At 36.7% G+C, this 21,034-nt stretch overlaps 1 protein-coding gene across 2 annotated transcripts in view; it reads right to left on the bottom strand.

The window, feature by feature from the left end:
• The window catches only part of LOC150099665 (phospholipid phosphatase 1-like), a 137,902-nt gene that overhangs the window by 75,941 nt on the left and 40,927 nt on the right, over window positions 1–21,034 (bottom strand). For both annotated transcript variants that reach the window (XM_090404376.1, XM_090404375.1), the window contains exon 3: window positions 9,679–9,896. In XM_090404376.1, coding sequence (XP_090260502.1) covers window positions 9,679–9,896 — 218 coding nt within the window. The remainder of the gene's footprint in view (window positions 1–9,678; window positions 9,897–21,034) is intronic.

Below are 21,034 nucleotides of genomic sequence, written 5' to 3'. Positions count from 1 at the left end.
ATGAGGACAATGCAAGGACTCATAGAGAAGAAGGGCAGCCTGCTGAGGAGATGGTGCAGAACATCAGTAGAGGGGAAGTGAAGGAGGCCATGAAGAGGATGAAGAATGGAAAATCGGTGGGCCCAGACAGGATTCCAGTGGAGGCATGGAAGGCACTGGGGGAAAAGGGAATTGACTTGCTGTGGGACCTGTTCATGAAAGCTTTCCAACAGGAAAATATACCCGTGGAATGGAGGGAAAGTACTCTTGTCTCCATCTACAAGGGTAAAGGCAATGCATAAGACTGTAAGAATTACAGAGGAATAAAGTTGATGTCCAACACAATAAAAATCCTAGAAAGGGTTCTAGGATTTTTATTGTGTGGAGGTAGCAAAGGAACAATTTGGCTTCATGGCTGGTAGATCAATGATAGATGCTATCTTTGGGTTATGGCAGATGATGGAAAAGTTTCGAGAGAAACAACAGGAGCTACATCTGATGTTTACTGATCTGGAGATAGCATACGATAGAGTGCCAAGGCAAGAAGTCTGGAGGTATCTGAGGGAGAAGAAGGCACCAGAGAAATATGTCAGGTTGGTGCAGGAGATGTACAGAAATGTGAAGACAAGAGTTCAGACCTGTCTGGGACAGACTGAAAGTTTTCAAGTAACAGTTGGCTTGCATCAAGGGTCACCATTAAGTCCATTTCTGTTTAATATTGTGATGGAGGTGGTGACGGAGGAGGTGAGAGAAGACGCACCTTGGACAATGTTGTATGCAGATTCAAGAGAAGAAGTGGCAGCTAAACTGGAAAGATGGAGAAAAGTACTGGAAGAGAGAGGTATGAGACTGAGCAGAAGTAAGACAGAGTATATGTGTTGCAAAGTGGACGGCAGCCAGGAGATAGATCTGGAGCTGGAAGGAAATGTCATCAGGAAGGTGAGGTTTAGATACTTAGGTTCAACAGTAGAAGAAGATGGAGGGGCTGAGAAGGAAGTGGGATGCAGGATACAAGTGGGTTGGAGGAACTGGAGAGAGATTGCTGAAGTACTATGCGATAAGAGGGGGCCGGTCAATCTAAAAGGCAAAATCTATAGGACAGTAGTGAGGCCAGCTATGATGTATGCTATGGAAACTGTGGCCCTGAGGAAAAATAACATCAGCAGGATGGAGGTAGCAGAGATGAAAATGCTTAGGTGGATGTGCAGTGTGACCAGAAAGGATCATCTGAGAAATGACTATGTGAGGGGAACAGTGAAAGTTACGAACTTAGGAGTGAAGATACAGGAGGCAAGGTTGAGATGGTTTGGTCATGTGATGAGGAGGGAGGATGAATATGTGGGAAGAAAGGTCAAGCAGATGGATGTGCAAGGAAGGGGGAAGCGTGGGCAGCCAAAGAAGAGATGGAGGGAGCTGGTAGAAGAGGACTTGAGGATGAAGAACGTGGATGTGGTGACAGCCCAAGACATGAGGATATGGAGGAGACTTATCATTAAAAGCGACCCCATTTAAGTGGGACAAGCTGCAGAAGAAGAAGAAGAATGATATAGGAAATGATTTCATAGGAAATATTCAACTGTTTGATGATGATGCTACTACTGAGAAGAGTGATAGTATATGTGACAACAGCTTTTTTGGGGGGACAGTATGCAATGGTACCGTGTACCAGCACCTTTATTAACAGTGATGTGTGACATATGAATGTGGTACATTTTGAAATTTGTAATATTCAGTAATTTTTTATGTGTTTACCTATTATGCAAATAAGTTTAGCTATTTAATGAAATCTACATTTTATTTCTGTGTTGATTGTTAATATATTTGCTATATACTTAACTCCAGAAAAACTGATAAGACCAAAGACTTTGGGGTTGATTATAGAAGGGAGTTGAAGTTTAGAGTGCATATTGTAAAGGAAGCCAATGCACACCAGATTAAATGGTTGTTGAAGAACACACAAGCAGGTTATTGTATGGTTATTGTTCCTCTTTATATGATTGTATGGTTATTGTTCCTCTTTATATGATCATAAAGCTGTATCTTACTGTATACAGATCTGATCATCTGGATTCTGTGGGGATAGGTGGTGGACAGGATCTAGAGATGAGTGACAAAAATTGTTGTTGGTTTGTGGAATGCTCCCTATGAGAACTGACTGAAGGTAAGCTACAAATACTAGTGCACAGACGACAACGAGGAGACATGATAAAAGCATATAAGTTGTTAAAGGGGTTTTATAGGATTGATGCTGAAGACTTGCTCAGTACATAGCAGGAAGAATGAGAGATCACCCTTGAAATTTGTGTATAAAATATATAAGTTGTTAAAGGGGTTTTATAGGATTGATGCTGAAGACTTGCTCAGTATATAGCAGGAAGAATGAGAGATCATCCTTGAAATTTGTGTAAAGTGTTGCTAGCAAGTGATAGCACAAGGTTAAATTTTTTGTCTGGAGGGTGGTGAATGAGTTTCCAGAGGTGGTTATGAGTACTTCCTCAGTGAATGAGTTTAAGGAGAGATAAGATAAGTATTATGTGAATAATGACTAGTTCCTGCAATGAGTCTTCTCATGTAGTGGAGATGCACATATAATAATAATAATAACTTACACAGACTGCCTACTTCTTTCTGACTACTGAAAACCAGCAAACAAAACATATAACAGGGCTATCTGCTTTTATGTAACTGAAACTGTTGTAGCAGGCTTACTGCGCATCCTAGCCACAAATTCCTTGGAAAAAAATCGCAAACTCTTATGTTCTGTCCTCATTTGAAATATCATAACTACTATCAACTGCTATCTTAACAGCAGCCCAACAATAACACCCTCCCCTTCCTATGCTGTTTAATTTATTGACTTATTGCTGATATTTCGCTGGTGTTATAACCATCATCTTCAGAGCACAAAAACACAGTCTGTCACAGTACGCAAGACTACAACAACATAGTGTAGCAAAGGAACTAGTTTAAAAATTGTGGCAATAACACAACGACTAAAGCCCTAATTAGGTGTCCTCTATGTAAAAAATAAATAAAATAAAATAAATGAAAAAATAAAAATAATAAATATAAAAGAGAGAGAAAGCAGGTACTAGTTGTGTCTTAAGATGACTGTCTCCCAAATCTTAGGCAAATTTATACAGCCATATTTGTTGAGATTCGGAGTATGTTTCAAGGCTTCTGTGCAATACTTTTGTTTTCTTCCAGTTGATCCTGTGTGCAGGGGGTATCCAAAGCTTGGTCTGCTAGGCCTGACTTGCCATTGCAATAGTGTCGGATGTATCTTTTATGTTCACTGATGCGGATGCCCACAGTTCTTCCTGTTTGACCGTAGTAAGCTTCATCACAAGAACAGGGTACTAAGTAGACTCCTGGATGTGATAAAGGAGGGATGCTGTCCTTGGGTGAACAGATGAGAGTTGCTAATTTGACACGTGGTCTGAATACAGTGCATAATTGATGTTTATTGAGAACTCTAGATATCTTTTCCGATGTGCCTTTAATGTATGGGATGGTGACTGTTTTTTTTGTAGTTCTCCATGGTGGATAGTGGGAGGGGTTTCTTAGGAGCATTTAGTATTTTGTTTATCTTTTTGGGATTACAGCCACTGGCCAAGAAGGTGTTATGCAATGCAATGCAATAACATACGTTTAGATATGGCAAAATCCAGTCGAAGTCTCCCAGAAATAATATCCCACATAAGGAAATCATTGCTCTAAAAGGGATGCATAATAATAATCAGATTATCACAACAAAAGAAGACAAAGGGAATGCAACCATGGTGATGGATACAACAGAATACGAAAACAAAATGCACACACTTTTACAAGACCAGTCAACATAAAAAATTAAAGATCGCAATCCCACCAACACACAAAAGAATAAGGTGTGTAAATTACTGAAAAAAAGTCACTTCCTGGCCTAAAGAAACAGTAAACAAACTCAGGCTTTTCCATGTTAAAACACACAAAGATATATGTTGCACCAAAAATTCACAAACAAGGTACACCCTTATGCCCTAATGTCATCATCATCATCAAATTCCTGCCATGTACCCTCAAGGGGTGTACAGGATATGACAGTACTACATGAAAAAATTACATCATTACTAACTTCCTATCTACAATTTTCCTCCAAATCAGTCTGTTACTTGTCAAGACTCCAACATTATCAGATCTTATATTTCTATTGTCTAAGGCACTTTGTACCTTATCAATCCACCTATATCTTGGTCTTCCTCTGGGTCATTTTCCTGCCAACCTGGCAGAGAACACTTGTTTTGCTAATCTTTCCTCTCCCATTCTATTTAAGTGACCATACCACCTGAGATTAGCTCTGCTAACGCATTCCTGGATGCTGACAATGTAAAGTTCTTTCCAAATATCCTCATTTTTAATATGATATTGCCATTGATGGCATCTGTTCACGCCTCTAATCTTTCTCAGCACTCTCATATCTGTGGTCTCTAGTCTTTGGTCAAGTGTTTTACTTCTGACCCAGCTCTCAGATCCATAAGTTAAAACTGGTTTGAACACTGTTTGTATACAGCTAATTTAGTGTTCCAACTAATTTCTTTCTTATTCCATATGAATTTATTCAATTGACTTCCCACCATACCACCTTTGCTGATTCTGTTGTCTATTTCTATATTTAATTTACCATCTTCACTAAAAATTGTGCCCAAGTAGCTGAAATGTTTTACTTGTTCCACAGGTTCTCCATTCACAATTGACATTTTCAATGATTCTGCCTATTTTCATTGTCTTTGTCTTTTTATTGCTGACCTTCATACCATATCTATTACAACAGCTATTCAATTTAGTCAGAGAATCTTGCAGACTTGTAGCGGATTTATTTAGAAGTATAACATCATCCGCATAAAGCAAAGAGCTGACATTAACATCTCCAATTTTGATATCAGGTTTAATACCACATTCCTTCATAATGTGATCCATATAGATAATGAATAACAGAAGGGATAATGTACATCCTTGTCTCACACCAGATTTAACATTAAACCATCTTCCTGTACTTCCTTCAATTCTAGCTGCTGACTTACAACTCATATAAAGACTAAGTATTGCTTGATATAATGCCCCATTGACACCATATAACTGCAGTGTATTGAATAGCTTCTCTCTTGGCACTTTGTCATATGCCTTTTCCAAATTGACAAAACTTAAATACAGATCTTTGTTATATTCCCATGTTTTCTCGACTATTTGTCGTAAAGTGAAGATCTGATCCTGACAGCCTCTATTTGGCCTGAATCCAGCTTGTTCTTCACCAAGCTCTTTTCCACAATTCTTCTCAACCGTTTCTCAAGTATACTTGCATAGATCTTGCCAGGAACACTCAGTAGGGAAATACCTCTGTAATTCTCACATTCAGTTTTATTTCCCTTTTTATATATGGGTACTATGAGAGCTCTACTCCAATCATCGGGAATTCCTCCCTCTGTCCAGGCTCTCTGAACTATGCAGTGCAGCCACTGTAAGACTCTTATAATACCATACTTCAGCGTTTCTGGTCGAATATCATCTACTTCTGCTGCCTTTCCACATTTCAAGCCTTTGATGGCTTTTTCTACTTCAAGTATGGATATGTATTCCTGACTGCATGCCTGGTCAGTGTTTTTTACCACTGTGCTGTCATCACTGCTTCTTTCATTTACCAGTTTTTCAAAGTAATTACTCCATACTTCAAGGATATCTTTTTCTCCTGTTTTCATTTCACGTTTATCATCTCTAATTCCTTTTATAGCACTCTTTCCTCCATTCTTAAGCTTCGTCAACAACCTCCAGAATATTTTGCCACCTTCTTGATATTTATTTTCTATATTCTTGCCAAAGTCCTCCCATGACTTTTGTTTAGCTAGTTTTACACTGTGTTTAGTATTCTTGCATTTGTCTCTATATTCTCTAAGAGCACAAGCTGACTTATTTGACAGGAACTTTTGGTATGCTTTCTTCTTTTCCTTCACTGCCTCTTTAACCTCCTGTGTCCACCAGGGAGTTCTGATTTTTTTTATCCTTAAAAACAACCTCACCACATGCCTCTCTGACAGAATCAATCAATGTTTTCTTCAGAGTTTGCCACTGAATCTCCAAGGTTTGATTCCTGTTCTCAAACTCTTTCATTTTTCCTTCAATAATCTTTGTGTATTTTAGTCTACAGTTCACATCTGAGAGCTGCTCAACTTTTATTCGCTTTAAAACTTTCTTACATGTTATTCTTTTCAATATGAAATTCAATTTTATCCTGCTCAAGACTATATAGTGATCACTTCCAATTTCAAATCCTCTGTCCACTCTGGTGTCCTGCACCAGGGAGAAAACATCACTATCAACAATAACATAGTCAATGAGACTTTTCTTATTCCTAGCCTCTTCTATCCATGTGAATTTGTGCACATTTTTATGTTGGAACATGATGTTAGTGATAACCAGTCCATGTCCTGAGCAGAAATCCAACAGATGTTTGCCATTATTATTAGCTTTGCTCTTTTCTCCAAATTTTCCCAAAATATTTTTGTATGTCTTACAATCATTTCCTACTCTGCTATTTAGATCCCCAACAAGGACAAACTTTTCCTTTTTCATTGTGTCAGTTGCTTTTTCTAAAGCCTCAAAAAATTCCTCCACTTCTACCTTAGTAGAACCTTCTGTGGGACCACAGGCACAAATAAGTCTCATTGTCCAGTTCCCCATTCTCATATTTGCCCACATTACTCTACTTGAGACTGACTGCCATTCAAGAAGATTAGCCTCGTATTTTGTGTTGAATACTATGGCTACTCCTTCTTTTCCTTGATTGTCATTGCCTGAATATAACATTTTGTATTTATTGCTCAGAAAGATCTAACCAGTTTTGGTCTTTTTTGTTTCAGTCACCCCTATTATGTCGATCTGGTACTTATCTAATTTCTCAGCTAGCTCCATTTCTTTGCCATTCAGGCTTCTTATGTTGATAGTACCGATCTTTAACTCTGGTGATGTTGAGTTGGGGTTTGTTTTCAGATTTGTTCCAGTAGCTGACTTTTCGCTGTTCGCCTTGGTTCCCTGGCGAAAACAACGGGGGGGCCTTGTTTAACCGGGCAACGCCCCAGCTGGCATGAAATTTTGTCATGTTGTACCATCATTTTTTTATTTTGGTTTAACCAATAAGAATACAATTTGGTCGGCTAAATCCCAAATTGCCAGCCCATCCTCATTCGTTCAGTATCAAAGTAGATACCCAACAGGGTGCACCACGAGAAGGTGAGGATTGGACATTAGGTCAGAAGCCCTGGTCGGTTCTCCGCATTCCTTTAAAGGCTATGTGGAGGTCTTCTCTCAGTTATACAGATTTGACCCTTAAGCACCCCATGCCCTATTGTGGATAGTATAAATAGTCCCACATACAAACTGGCTAGACATTTAGCTAAGCTACAAGCCACTCTCACAAACAATTCACCCTCCTTTGTCAAAAGTTCTGCCCACCTAAAAAGTATTTTAGAACACCATACCTTAAAAAGTTCAGAATTATTGGTGAGTTTTGATATCACCTCATTATTCACAAATGTACCACTAATTGAAACCCTTAATCTGCTAAAGTCACACTTTCCCCTGATGTATTTGAACTATTTAAATTCACAATACATGCAGGATATTTCACATGGAAAGGGAAAATATACAAAGAATTAGATAGGACAGCTATGGGCTCCCCCTTAACCAACTTCTACATAGAACACCTGAAAAAACTAGCTATCAATACAGCCACTCTCAAACCAATGCTTTGGCTATGCTATGTTGACAATGTGCTTGCTATCTGGCCACATGGCCAAGGTACATTGGATACATTTTTAGTGCATTTAAATAGCCAACACCGAAAGATCTACTTTATAATGGAACTGGAAGTTAATAACTGTCTGCCCTTCCTGGATACACTAATCACAAATCTTCCAAATGGTTCCTTATCATTCTCAGTTTAATTTTTTGAAAACCCACAGAGGCATAGAGATATTTACAGAAACAATAACACCATCACCCTTCTCAACAGTATGGCATCTTAAAAACGCTAACCCACAGAGTGAGAGCAATCTGTTCCAATGACAATGCTCTTGCTGCAGAATTGACTCACTTACACCACACCTTCTTGACCAATGGCTATAATCCCCATAAGATAAACAAAATGTTAAATGCTCCCAGGAAATCCCTCTCACTATCCACCACAGAGAACTACAACAAAACAGTCACAATCACATACATTAAAGGCATATCGGAAAAGATATCTAGAGTTCTCAATTTATTTATTCATATGGAGTTTCCTCTCTTTTCTCCCCAGTCCCTATTGGGGCGAGTTGAGCCCCCTCAACTGGGGGCTTAAGTATTTAACATGGGGGGTTAAGTATTTATGGCTGCTGTAGATCCATGTGTGTTCACAGGGCCGGTTTGCCTGCTTGCAGGATGAAAACCCCCAGATAAACTGGGGGGGGGGAACCCTGCTGTCCACGCCCAAGACCAGCTAACTTGGCTATGGCTGAGGAAGATCGTTAAGCTCCTCACATCGGTGACGGGAATCAAACCCAGGAAACTCCTTCCCTAGGCATATGGTTGTGAAGTGTAAAGCCACTAGGCTAACCGCACGAACAGAGTTCTCAATAAACATCAACTATGCACTGTATTCAGACCGCGTGTCAAATTAGCAACTCTCATCCGTTTGCTCAAGGACAGCATCCCTCCTTTATCACATCCAGGAGTCTACGAAGTACCCTGCTCGTGTGATCAAGCTTACTACGGTCATACAGAAAGAACTGTGGACATCTGCATCATTGAACATAAAAGATACATCCGACACTATCACTATGGCAAGTTGGGCCTAGCAGACCACGCTTTGGATACCCCTGCACACAGGATCAACTGCAAGAAAACAAAAGTACTGCACAGAAACCTTGAAACATACTCCGAATTTCAACAAATATGGCTGTATAAATTTGCCTAAGATTTGGGAGATAGTCATCTGAAGACACAACTAGCACCTGCTTTCTCTCTCTCTCTCTCTTTTATATTTATTTTTATTTATTTTTACATAGAGGGCACCTAATTAGGACTTTAGTCGTGTTGTTGCTACAATTTTTAAACTAGTCCCTTTGCTACACCATGTTGTTGTAGTCTTGCATACTGTGACAAACTGTTTTTGTGCTGTGAAGATGCTGGTTATAACACCAATGAAATATCAGCAATAAGTCAATAAATAATTATTTACTTATCATTCTGTGTTCTGATATATACCATCAAAATTAAACAACATTTACGACAAACACATAAGCCTTTCTACATGCCCCCTTCCTAATCCACTTGTACTAAAAATAAATTTTTCTCATCTTCATTATTTATGTATTCTTCACTTTATCCACTGAAACCACTTTCTGAAAATTTTTATCCAGTTAACATAAAACCCATTGTTGTTCAATTTCTCCATTTGCCAGTCAGTGTCATGAACCACCTATCCAAGGCAAGACATTTCTTTTATCTTTCTATATTTAATAAAAATTTAATTCAGAGAATGGGTTATATGTGGGGATGAAAGACACACATTTATGTGTCTTTCATACCCACATATGTATGCAGTAAATCAGTCTTTAAAATAATCCTTTTAATTCAGTATTGCAAACTTGAATTAAAAAAAAAGTGAAATTAAAAACTTCAGTTACATACCCATCAGAGCATTTTAATGCTGTGATATCAGGACGGCAAGTGTCAAGGAAATGTGGTCTTAATTCGCCTACACAGAGCTTTATGATTTCTATCACAGCAAATAAATGGAGAACTCCAGCACAATACTTTTTAAATGCATAAAAACCATGCCTAAACTGTCGAGAACAAGATATGTTGTCTTTCAGAACCAGGGAAGTGGAAAGTTCAGCAAGAGTAAACTAAAATGAAACAAGTGTAATAAAGCCATTATAAAACTATTTCTTACTCAAATAATTTAATAACAAAAAAGTAATCAGAGAGAAATTTATGTGAAATAGAACAGTATATAGCAAATTCCCTCCCCTCCCCCACACACATTGGATTGCAAAGTATACTATACTTGAAGAATTATATTCTTTTCATCTATATTTTACTACAGAACAAACAAAAGTTAATCTCAGCTCTTTACTTTATGCAGATGATGTTATACTTTTAAATAAATCCAGTACAAGTCTGCAAGATTCTTTGACTAAATTTAGTAACTGTTGTAATAATGGTATGAAAATCAGCAATAACAAGACAAAGATAATGAAAACAGACAGAAACATTGAAAATATCAACTGCATTGTGGATGGAAAACCTATAGAACATGTAAAACATTTCAGCTACTTAAGCACAATTTTTATTGAAGATGGTACATTAAATATGGAAATAGACAATAGAATCAACAAAGCCGGTATGGTAGGAAGTCAATTGAATAAATTTATATGGAATAAGAGAGAAATTAGTCAAAACACTAAACGAAGCTGTATACAAGAGTGTTCAAACCAATTTTAACTTATGGATCTGAGAGCTGGGTTAGAAATAAAACACTTGACCAAAGACTAGAGACCACAGATATGAGAGGCCTGAGAAAGATTAGGGCATCAACAGATGACATCAATGGCAATATCATATTAAAAACAAGGCTATTATGAAAGAACTTGACATTGTTAGTATCCAGGAATGTGTTAGCAGAGCTAATCTCAGGTGGTATGGTCACTTAAATAGAATGGGAGAGGAAAGATTAGCAAAACAAGTGTTCTCTGCCAGGTTGGCAGGAAAAAGACCAAGATATAGATGGATCGATACAGTAAAAAAGTGCCTTAGAAGACAGAAATATAAGATCTGATAATGTTGAAGCTTGACAGATAACAGATTGATTTGGAGGAAAATTGCTGATAGGAAGTTAGTAATCATCTAAGTCCTTCATGTAGTACTATCATAATATCCTGTACATCCCTTGAGGGTACATGTCAGGAATTTGATGATGACAAACAAAAGTTTGTGTATGAAGTATCATCATACTTCATATACAAGGGTGGACATGTTCTTATTATAATGTACCATGTTAAAGGCATGTATTTAAACGTCTTTAACATGGCACGTTATAATAAGAAGCATTATGGAAGGGTAACTTTCCAGACTATTTCGACTTTTATTGAGGTCTCATCAGTGGAAATGAGAGCTAAGTGTGATTTCTTCAATCAATATAGTTCTCCAAGAATCTAGATTCCATTAATGAAACCTGAATAAGATCAAAACTCATCTGAAAAGTGACTCATTATTTATATCCTGTGAAGAAAGAAAGAGTGTGCTATGCAATATGGGAGACAAAGAACACCCATACATAAAGTCAGAAACTCGTTATACACAAATATCTTAGTCATGATGATACATCGTGTACAAACAAATTTCTTTTTGTTTGCATTGTGTTGGCTTGAATACTGTTTTGTCAATTTTGCTGATAGGAAATATTGATTTTATGAGCAATAAAATCAATATTTCCATATTGATTTTATTGCTCATTTTCATATTAAATTTTTTACCGAATGTATTCAATTTAGAGTTCTGAAGGCTTGTAGTTGATTTATTTTGGAGTGTCAAATCATATGAGGGTAATTTTTTTCTAATTGCTCCACATAAATTTCATGAACTGGATTTTCACTATACCAGCTGAACTTATTATATTTCTGTATTTAATTTATAATTTTCAATGAAACTTTTGTTCTAAATAGTTGAAATGTTTTACTTGTTCTTTAAGGCCACCACTCAGAATGCAGTTAATGCTTTCTATTTTTCTGCCTATTTCCATATTGATTTTATTGCTCATTTTCATATTAAATTTGTTACAGAAAGTATTCAATTTACAGTTCTGAAGGCTTGTGGTGGATTTATTTTGAAGTGTCAAATCATCTTCACAAAGTAAAGAACTGAGTTTAATATCTGATTTTAAAACAGATTAACAGATGAAACAAAGATGAAGCTACTCTTATAGAGCATTTTTATTTCGATGAAAGAGAACATCTATATGTTTTCCTGTCATTCAGCAACATCATCAGTATGAATAACTTGAAAACAAATGTAAAAAATTTTGGAAAACTTCAAAGAAAACATGAAACTTTTAGAACTGAGAGCCAACTCAAACATACAATATGCCTCACACATCTGCCATTGTGTCAACAGTTCACTGCAAAAAATGTAGTTCACTGTTTTGCATAGCTCATGACATTTATAAGTTACTCATTCATTCTTGCAACACAACAGATCTTTCCTACAATCACCAATGCAAAATCAACTAAGAAAAACCGTGAATTACATATACAAATATGTTAAGTACATCATACATATTTGTTCTCAGCTCTGAAATGTTTTCTTTAAAAGAATACTGATTTGTGAGTGAGATTTTTTGCACTTGTTTTCTAGTGATGATAACTGACAATGAAACATGATGTTCTACTTAACCACCTTACGGGTCATTGTGGATCAAATATGCATCCTCATACGCTTCGTATCCATCATATATTTCAATGTAATATGAATGGTATTACAATTTTAATAGGCACTTTGCATCCATGATAACCTTGACGTATATAGGCATCTTGGCAGGTAGCGTAGTTAACGTGAATAGAAGCATTCTAATCCAAGAAGAACCTAAGAAATATTCCTCAGTAAGAGTATCTTACTGTTTTATGATCATCTCTCATAATTTTCTTCCTAATGTGATATACATAAATGATGAATAATGTATAATACAGAGAAAGCATACAATCCTTGACTTAACTGATTTTACAAGCCATATTCCTAGCACTGAATTCTAACACTCAATTAGAATTCAGTGCTAGACAGAAATATGGTGCCAGACACTCTAATTGCACATAAACTTAGGCTATATATTGTTCTGTATAATATCCTATTTGTATCATCATGCCAATTAGGAATGATTAATAGGTACAAATGATTTGAGACAGGACAAAGTGTGTGTCAGAATGGATATCAGGAGGCTGCTTAGAAGGATAAAAGAGAATAGTGTGACAGGAAGAGTAGTTAGCGTGTTACCTAGGTGACTGTGGTGAAATGAGGCGGAGAGCAAGGATTATGAATGATATGCTGGCTGAGTGTGAGGAGATGGAAGTACAGTTTGTTAATGTGTGGAATGAGTTTGAGGGACGAAGTGAGCTGTATGGGAGCAATGGACTGCATTTGAGTGGTTATGGTGTGAGTCGCTTGGAAAGACTGCTGCTGGAAGGTAGAGAAGTGAATAGAGAGAATGAATCAGATCGAGTGGGAAGCGATGTGGAAGAGCAGGAGAGTAAGACAGGAGAGATTGAAGAGGTGGTTATGAATGGGGAAGTGAGTGGTATGAGTATAGAAAATGAGAGAATGGGTATGCAAGAGTAGGGAAATGGGGAGGCTCAGGGTGGACAGGGGTACACAGCATGAGAAAGGTGGATGCTCCAAGAGGAGGTGAGCATGTGTAGGCAGGAAAGGAATGGGATGACCAAGATCAAGAGGAAACAGTCGGAATTGAAAAGGGTTTTAAAATGAAGAAGAAGAAGAAAGGGAAATGGCCCCAGTCGAGCATGGAGAGATCACATCGAGTGAGTGGTATCAGTGGAACTAGCTGTAGATCCAGAAATGAGCTGTTGTGTTTGTATACAAATGCTAGAAGTATAAGAAACAAGGCAGATGAAATGGTTGCACTAATTGTGTCTGTTCACCCAAAGATTGTCGGAATAAGATGACATCCTGACAGAAATAGAGATGGAAGGGTATGACGTGTTTCGTGAGGATAGAAGGGATAAAAAGGAAGGGGGAGTGCTATTGATGATAGAGAAAGAGTTATGTCCATATAAAGTAGAGATGCAAGAGGGAAATAGTGCCAGTGGTTTTGAGGCAGTATAGTGTGAGATAGAGGTGAATGGAATCAAATACTTGGTGGGATGTTGTTATAGACCAGGTAATGTGGATGGTGGTGATAATGAAATGTACAATCAAATTAGCCAAGAAAATAAGAAATGGGTGATCATTATGGGTGATTTTAATTATGGCAATATAGACTGGAATGATGAGATAGCAACTGGAAGTAAAGAAAATGAGTTTCTTGAGTTTTTGAGGGTTAACTACCTCAGACAGTATGTAGACAGTGAGTTTTTGAGGGTTAACTACCTCAGACAGAGGGCATACGAGGATAGGGTCTTGGATTTGGACATCTCATCAGAGGATGTAATTATAAATGAGGTGTCAAATCATCCACCAATTCGTGAGAGTGACCATGAGGTGATTACTTGGGTGGTTGCCAGCAGTGCAAGGACCCCTGTTGAAAAAGGGTATATGTGGAACTACAAGGGGGGGGGGGATTATGAAGAGCTCAGGAGACAGCTTGCGGGTGTAGCGTGGAATGAGGAGTTAGCTGGAGAAGAGATCAATGGCTTGGGGGATTTTCAAAAACTGTTTAGTAGATGCAATGTCTAAATGTATTCCAAGGGTGAGAAGGTTAAATAAGGTGGGTGTGAGATGGATGAATAAAGACATTAAGCATGCAATACAGAGAAAAAGGGCATTGTGGAGGCAGCATAAAAGAAGTGGAAATAACCAATTCCATGAGGTCTACAAAGACCAAGCAAGGAGGGTGACTTGGTTGGTGAGGGTAGCTAAAGAGAGGTATGAACAGCAGTTGGCCAATGAAGCCAAAAAGAATCCTACATATCGAAAGGAGTTCTTTCGATATGTAGCCAGCAAAAGAAAGAATAATTATGGAAGGATGACATTGATTGGAGAAAATGGTATAAAGACAGCTGATGCAGAATGTGTGGTGGAGATACTTAATGAGCAGTTCATAAAGATCTTTCAATCTTGTGAATGTGACTTCATGGAGGGATTGAGAGCAGTTGATGATGGGGAGGTGAGACTGACTATAAGTGAGCAAGAGGTGTATGGGGAGTTGAGTAAACTAGATGTTAATGACTTGATAATATATCACCACGTATTCTGAAAGAATGTGCCAGGGAGTTGACACCCACCTTGACATATTTTTTTAATATGAGTCTTGCACTCGGTCAAGTTCTTAAGGAGTGGAAGGAGGGCAAGATTGTGCCACTTCATAAAGGAGGTGATCGAACTCAAGCATCAAACTATAGGCCTATCTGTGTATCAGGTGTTGTGTTAAGTTGTTGGAGAAGCTTGTGACAACTAGGATCCAGAGTTGGGTTGATAACAATGGTATTATCTTTGATGAACAGCATGGATTTGCTAAAGGGAGGTCATGTTTTAGTAATCTACTTACTTATTACAATAAAGTGACTGCTTCCTTGGACAGAGGAAAAGGATACATTGTAATATACTTGGATTTTGCAAAGGCTTTTGATAGAGTACCTCATGATAGGTTGACAGTCAAATTAGAGCAGATGGGGTTGGATATTAGATTGGTGCAGTGGATTGGAGACTGGTTATCCGATAGGTATCAACAAGTTGTTTATGGGGGAACGATATCCAGGAAAAGGAAAGTCACTAGTGGAGTACCTCAGGGGTCTGTTTTAGGTCCACTGCTGTTTAACTTGTATATTAATGATATAGGTGAAGATTTGGATGGAGATATTCAGTTGTTTGCAGATGATGCAAAGTTGGAACAAACCATGAAGTGTAGTGAAGATGTTGTGACCTTACAGGAAGACTTGAATAGATTGAGTGATTGGGCATGGAAATGGGGGATGTGAATTCAATGTTGCAAAATGTAAGGTTTTAAAATTTGGAAAACAAAGATGGGATGCAGAATTTATGCTTGGTGAGAATATATTGTTGGAGGTAGAGGAAATAAGAGATCTGGGGGGTGATAGTGGATAAGGATCTAAAATTTATTTGACACATCGCCAAAATTGTGAAGACAAAACACAAAGGCTTCTGGGAATGATGTGGAGGACACTGACGTGTAGAAGTAGGGAGATTCTTGTTCCATTGTATAAGGCTTTGATTAGGCCACACATGGACTATTGTGTCCAGATTTGGTCACCGGGTTTTCAGAAGGATGAAGAGATGTTGGAAAGGGTCCAAAGGAGACTGACTAAGGTAGTTTCTGACCTCTGTAATGTTGAGGAAAGATTGAGAAGATGTAATTTGCAGAGTCTGGTGGACAGGAGGAAGAGGGGAGATATGATAGAGACTTACAAGTTGGTAAGTGGTTGTTATAGGATCAATGTTGGAGAAGTTTTACAGAGAATAGTGGAAGATCAGGGGAGAACCAGAGGTCATCCCTAGAAACTGTATAAAGAGGGTGTGAGTAAGGGAGTGAGAGGCAGGTTTTTTTTGTGCAGAGTTGTGAATGATTGGAATGCCTTGCCTGAGAATGTGGTGTCTGCAAAGAGTTTGAATGTGTTTACAACACAGTATGATGAGCTGTATGTGTGTGTGTGTGGTAAAAGGACCTCCCAGATGAGTCTTTGACTCCATGAGGTCTTGGGGTGGTCGTAATAATAATAATAATAATGATTTTAAATATTTCATTATTCTCCTTTAACAATATAAACCTTTCAGTTAGAGATGAAAGAGTACTGTCTACAATCACAAAAAGTTTCAACATCAGTAAACGAAATCTTTCTTTTCTTTTCTAAATATGATGTTTCTGCAGCCAAGATTAATTAATGAATTTATCTAAGGAACCAGCCAATTGTTGTTTGATTTGCAATTTCTTTGCTCTTTTCCTGTATTGGGCTATGGACAAAGTTGTTGGATTTTTTCTTATAATATTCTTTTTCTGACATCTACAATTCAATATTTAAAATTTAAATATAATTATTAATTTTTAATAATTTATGATGGGTTGGATTATATATAAATAAATTAATTTCTCAAGCACTATACTACAACCTTTTACAATATAACAAATATCACTTACCCACAGGATTATATTCGCAGGCTTCTTTCAAAAAACAGTCAATTCAAATATATGTAAGATCACATAAGATACAATAACACAAGGACAATTCCAGATGTGTGCAACCACAGCTATACTATATCTAAATGAATACAGGTCAGATATATCATACAGACATTGTATATATAATTCTGGGACTCCTTAAATGGTGCCATAAAAATAAATTTTAATCAATCAAAATGTCACCCCTTTGATTAGCCATCCTTGTGTGGTGAACAACTTGCACACCAGCACATGAGGCCCCTTACTGGTATCATTAATAGGGCCCGTATACACAAAAAAGTTGAATTTTCCAATTTCCGTTTTGAAATTTGCTTATAAGCATAGCTTCCTTACCACCACAACATATTTCCTTGAATAGCTGATTAATCATCCACTCTACTGCAGATTTTTGGTACAATTTACTCCTAAAAATGGTGACAATTTTAAGATAAAATTGGCTATCAATCAAGAAGTTTATCTTCATATTTAGCAATGAACATTATACCCACTTTTGTCTTATTATTACTGGTTTGAGTTCTATTCATCTGGATAACACCATTTATATGAAGATGGGATTTCTATAATTCTCACGCTAGCTCCACTTATTTTTCAATTGATGCTTCTTACTCTGAGAGCTTATAACTTTTTCACTTTCTGAATGAAAAGTTAGGTATTGGAACAACCTCAAATTCAATAAAATTAACTTTTCCGAGAGAGAGAGAGAGAGAGAGAGAGAGGGAGAGCAGCCTTATTTAAGTGAGAGATGATTACAGTTGGCATATATTGAGCAGAACTTGGTTAAGTCCCATGACAACTCATTCTTGTTCATTTGTGGATGGCAACTAAAAGAATGCACTACAGGAAGTGGAGTACTGGACATTATATCAGAAGTCCCACAGTTGATTTTCTGTATTCTTTACATGTTGTGCATATGAAGTCATGTCCAGTTATTCAGCTTTGACTGTTCAGAAATCCTCCCCAATTGCTGCTTATATCCACCATAATTAACACTTGATTTATCAGATATATTCTTTTCATTATTTTTTCTTACACCATATTCTCTTAACAAGTTGATTATTCACCTAAGCTACTCTGGATTTACCAGAAAATGTATGTCTTAATTATTAATTAATATATTAATACTAAATTATGTTAGATGCCCTTCAGTGTTATTTTGAATTAGTGCTACTTCTGTTAAACAATATCTCCTTATTATTATCACTTACAATTTCATTGGAGATGGTTCTAATTACTGTCTCTCTCCTCTCACCCCACCCTCCATAGCTTCAATTTTCCTACTAAGGTTTAATGATCATTATCACATCAAGTCTCTGAGTAACATGTTCTAATTCCTGTAACAAATTTTAACACTTATTTTACTACAATGTAACTTGATTCACTTCCTACTTTAGGTCTCAAACAAAAACTAGTTTTTCCATTTGTATATGTCAGTTGCACTTTTAATGACAACACAATTTCACACTATTTCTTCAGTACTTGAATTCTTGATGAGAAAAATAATATTTTTCCCATCAAGACTTCAAGCACAAATAAGTTACATTGTCCAATTTCACATTTTGAAATTTACCTATACTGTTCTACTTAAGACTGCTTCCTGTTAAAGAAGTTTACATTTACGTTTATAGTTAAATCCTATTACTGCTCCTTCCACCTAGCCTCCATAGTGATATTTACTCACAGATGGATTCTTCTCATCTGGTCTAGGATGAGAAGAACTTCTACAAAGCTTTTCACACTGAAAGTGAGTTCAGTTTAATATGAAGAATAGGTTTTCATCCTGGAGCCTAACCTTATTTGCCTTGGCAATGATTTGATCCCAACTAATCCAAATTCTTTTTTAGATCCTTTGCACCTGAATAAAGCATGCAATTATTGTATTATTAAAATGAACTTACCTCTTCTGATCAACTTTTTCTCAGCCAACCCCAATTAAGTCAACATAGTCTTGTTTTTGATTCTTCATTTCTTTTTCTTTCTTCTACTAACTGCAGCTCTTTTCCATTGATGCTTCATTCAGTGATGATTTCTATCTTCACTTCTGTAAACTTATGTTCTAGTGGCTACCTTTTCACCATCTACCCTGATTTCCTGATGAAAACAGGAGGTGCTGGTTTAACTGGCAACACATACCAATTGGATATTTCGTTACAGAGTGCCAACACTATAGTATTATAGTACAAGCAGTAATTATGAAAGAATTAAAATCATGACTAAATTATGATCATGAACAACAAGGATTCCATGAGGGATCATATATTGATCTATATTTGTTGTAAAACAAATAACAGAAAATCAAAGAATATACTAACCAACATTCATGTGTTTCATTGATTAATAAAAGGCTTTTAATAGAATCAAATCACAGGATGTTTAGAAAGTACTAAGTATCAAGGAACATGCCACTGACTCCAAATTACTGAAATGATTAAATCTATCTACACAAAAAATGAATTCCTAAGAAAATATCACAATATAAATATGCAGAAAATCATTTAAAAGAAAGAAATTAAACAAGTCAATTATTTTTAAGAGCCATTCTTTATTTAGTGTAATTATCGATGAAACAACAGAACTTAAGAAATAAATAAAAGGGAATTTAAATTCTGTGGCTATAATAAGAGCCTCTGTAGCTCAGTTGGTATAGGTGAAGCCCTTTGGTTGGAAAGACCTGAGTTTGATTCTGTCAGTGACGTGAGGGACCTTTATCTGGTTTCTTTTGACTAAGGGTGAGTTAGCTGGTCTTGTATGGAAGTGGAGGGTTTTCCCTCCTAGAAACTTGGGTTTTTCGTCCCTCAGAACAGGCAAAGCAGCCCCATGAACACAAACACTTCTACAGACAAAAAATACCTTTCTCCCCACTGAACGTCAGACTCTGCAACAAGTCGGTTGGAATTGCATGCATAAAGTCATATCATGTAAAAAATTCTGAATTCTGAATGTAAAAAATCATGAATTCTTATCCCAAGTAGATGGGATAAGAATTCATGATATAAGAATACTTGCAAGAAATGAAAATGACTTCAAAAAGCAATTATTTAAACTACAATACATATGCTGAGATTTTCTCATGGAAATATCAACAGAGAAAAAAAAAAAAGATAAATGGAAAAGAAACAATAAGATGTAATCTGAAATTAAAGACAAAAATATTACAATGGGTAATGGAATTTATATACAAGTTAACAGTGAACATATAACATAAAGAGAAGTTAAGAACAATCACCAAAAGCTAATATAATATGTTTGAACTCAACAATAAGGAGGGGAAAAAAAAAAAAAAAACTCACAACAGAAAACAAAAGTTGCAATTGATATATCAGTACCCAATATCAACCAGCACGAAACATACAGTAAATAAGTACAAAGTGAAAATGTTCAAGAAAACAGTTTAAACAAAATTTTCCAGAATAAAAAAATGAAGAGTTAAGAAGAACGACAGTTACAATCAATAAATGTCAGGGTACCCACTTGGCAATGTATTCCTTTTTTCCATTATGACATGAATGCATTAATAGAACGAACTCAAAAAGAATAACATTGAAATATTGTAAATATAGTATGCTTAAAGCAAAAATAAGGATGCCAGCATAGTCATGCTATGGTTTCTGCTAATGCAGAATGCAATTTTGTTATTAATGAATAACTGCCATGCAGTCAACATACTCATCACATGTGGGTGCACTCAACCAGCATTCATAATTCTTCTGACTCCATGGAGTCAGGACACTCGTCACAAGAGGCCAAACATTTACAGATCACAATTATTATCACATCAACCTCTATGGAGTGAGCAGTGGAAGGTCCACTCAACTAACATCTTTATCATACTGAACCTCAAAATCCTTAACACGATACATTTTGGTAATGTGTTCCTTGCCCATAATTCTCCATGTAAAAAATCTATTCCTCTTATTTTTCTTCACCACACCTATACACAACTTCCAGGGATAGCCTCTTATTTTCCCCCACTCACCTTCTACTATTTTTATAATCCCCTCTGTACTAATCCAAAAATATCCTCCCTACCAAACGTGGCTATAATATCACCCTTTTCTACCTATCTAACAAACTGCAATTTACATTTCTTTAATATCTCTCTCCCTCTTTCTCTCAAAGGAAACCTGG

Source organism: Typopeltis vanoorti, chromosome 14, assembly GCF_054136105.1.
Source record: "Typopeltis vanoorti isolate ZY-2024b chromosome 14, IOZ_Tvanoo_1.0, whole genome shotgun sequence".
NCBI lineage: Eukaryota > Metazoa > Arthropoda > Arachnida > Uropygi > Thelyphonidae > Typopeltis > Typopeltis vanoorti.
Note: the sequence above shows the minus strand (reverse complement) of the source record. Positions and strands in the feature narration are given on the sequence as shown.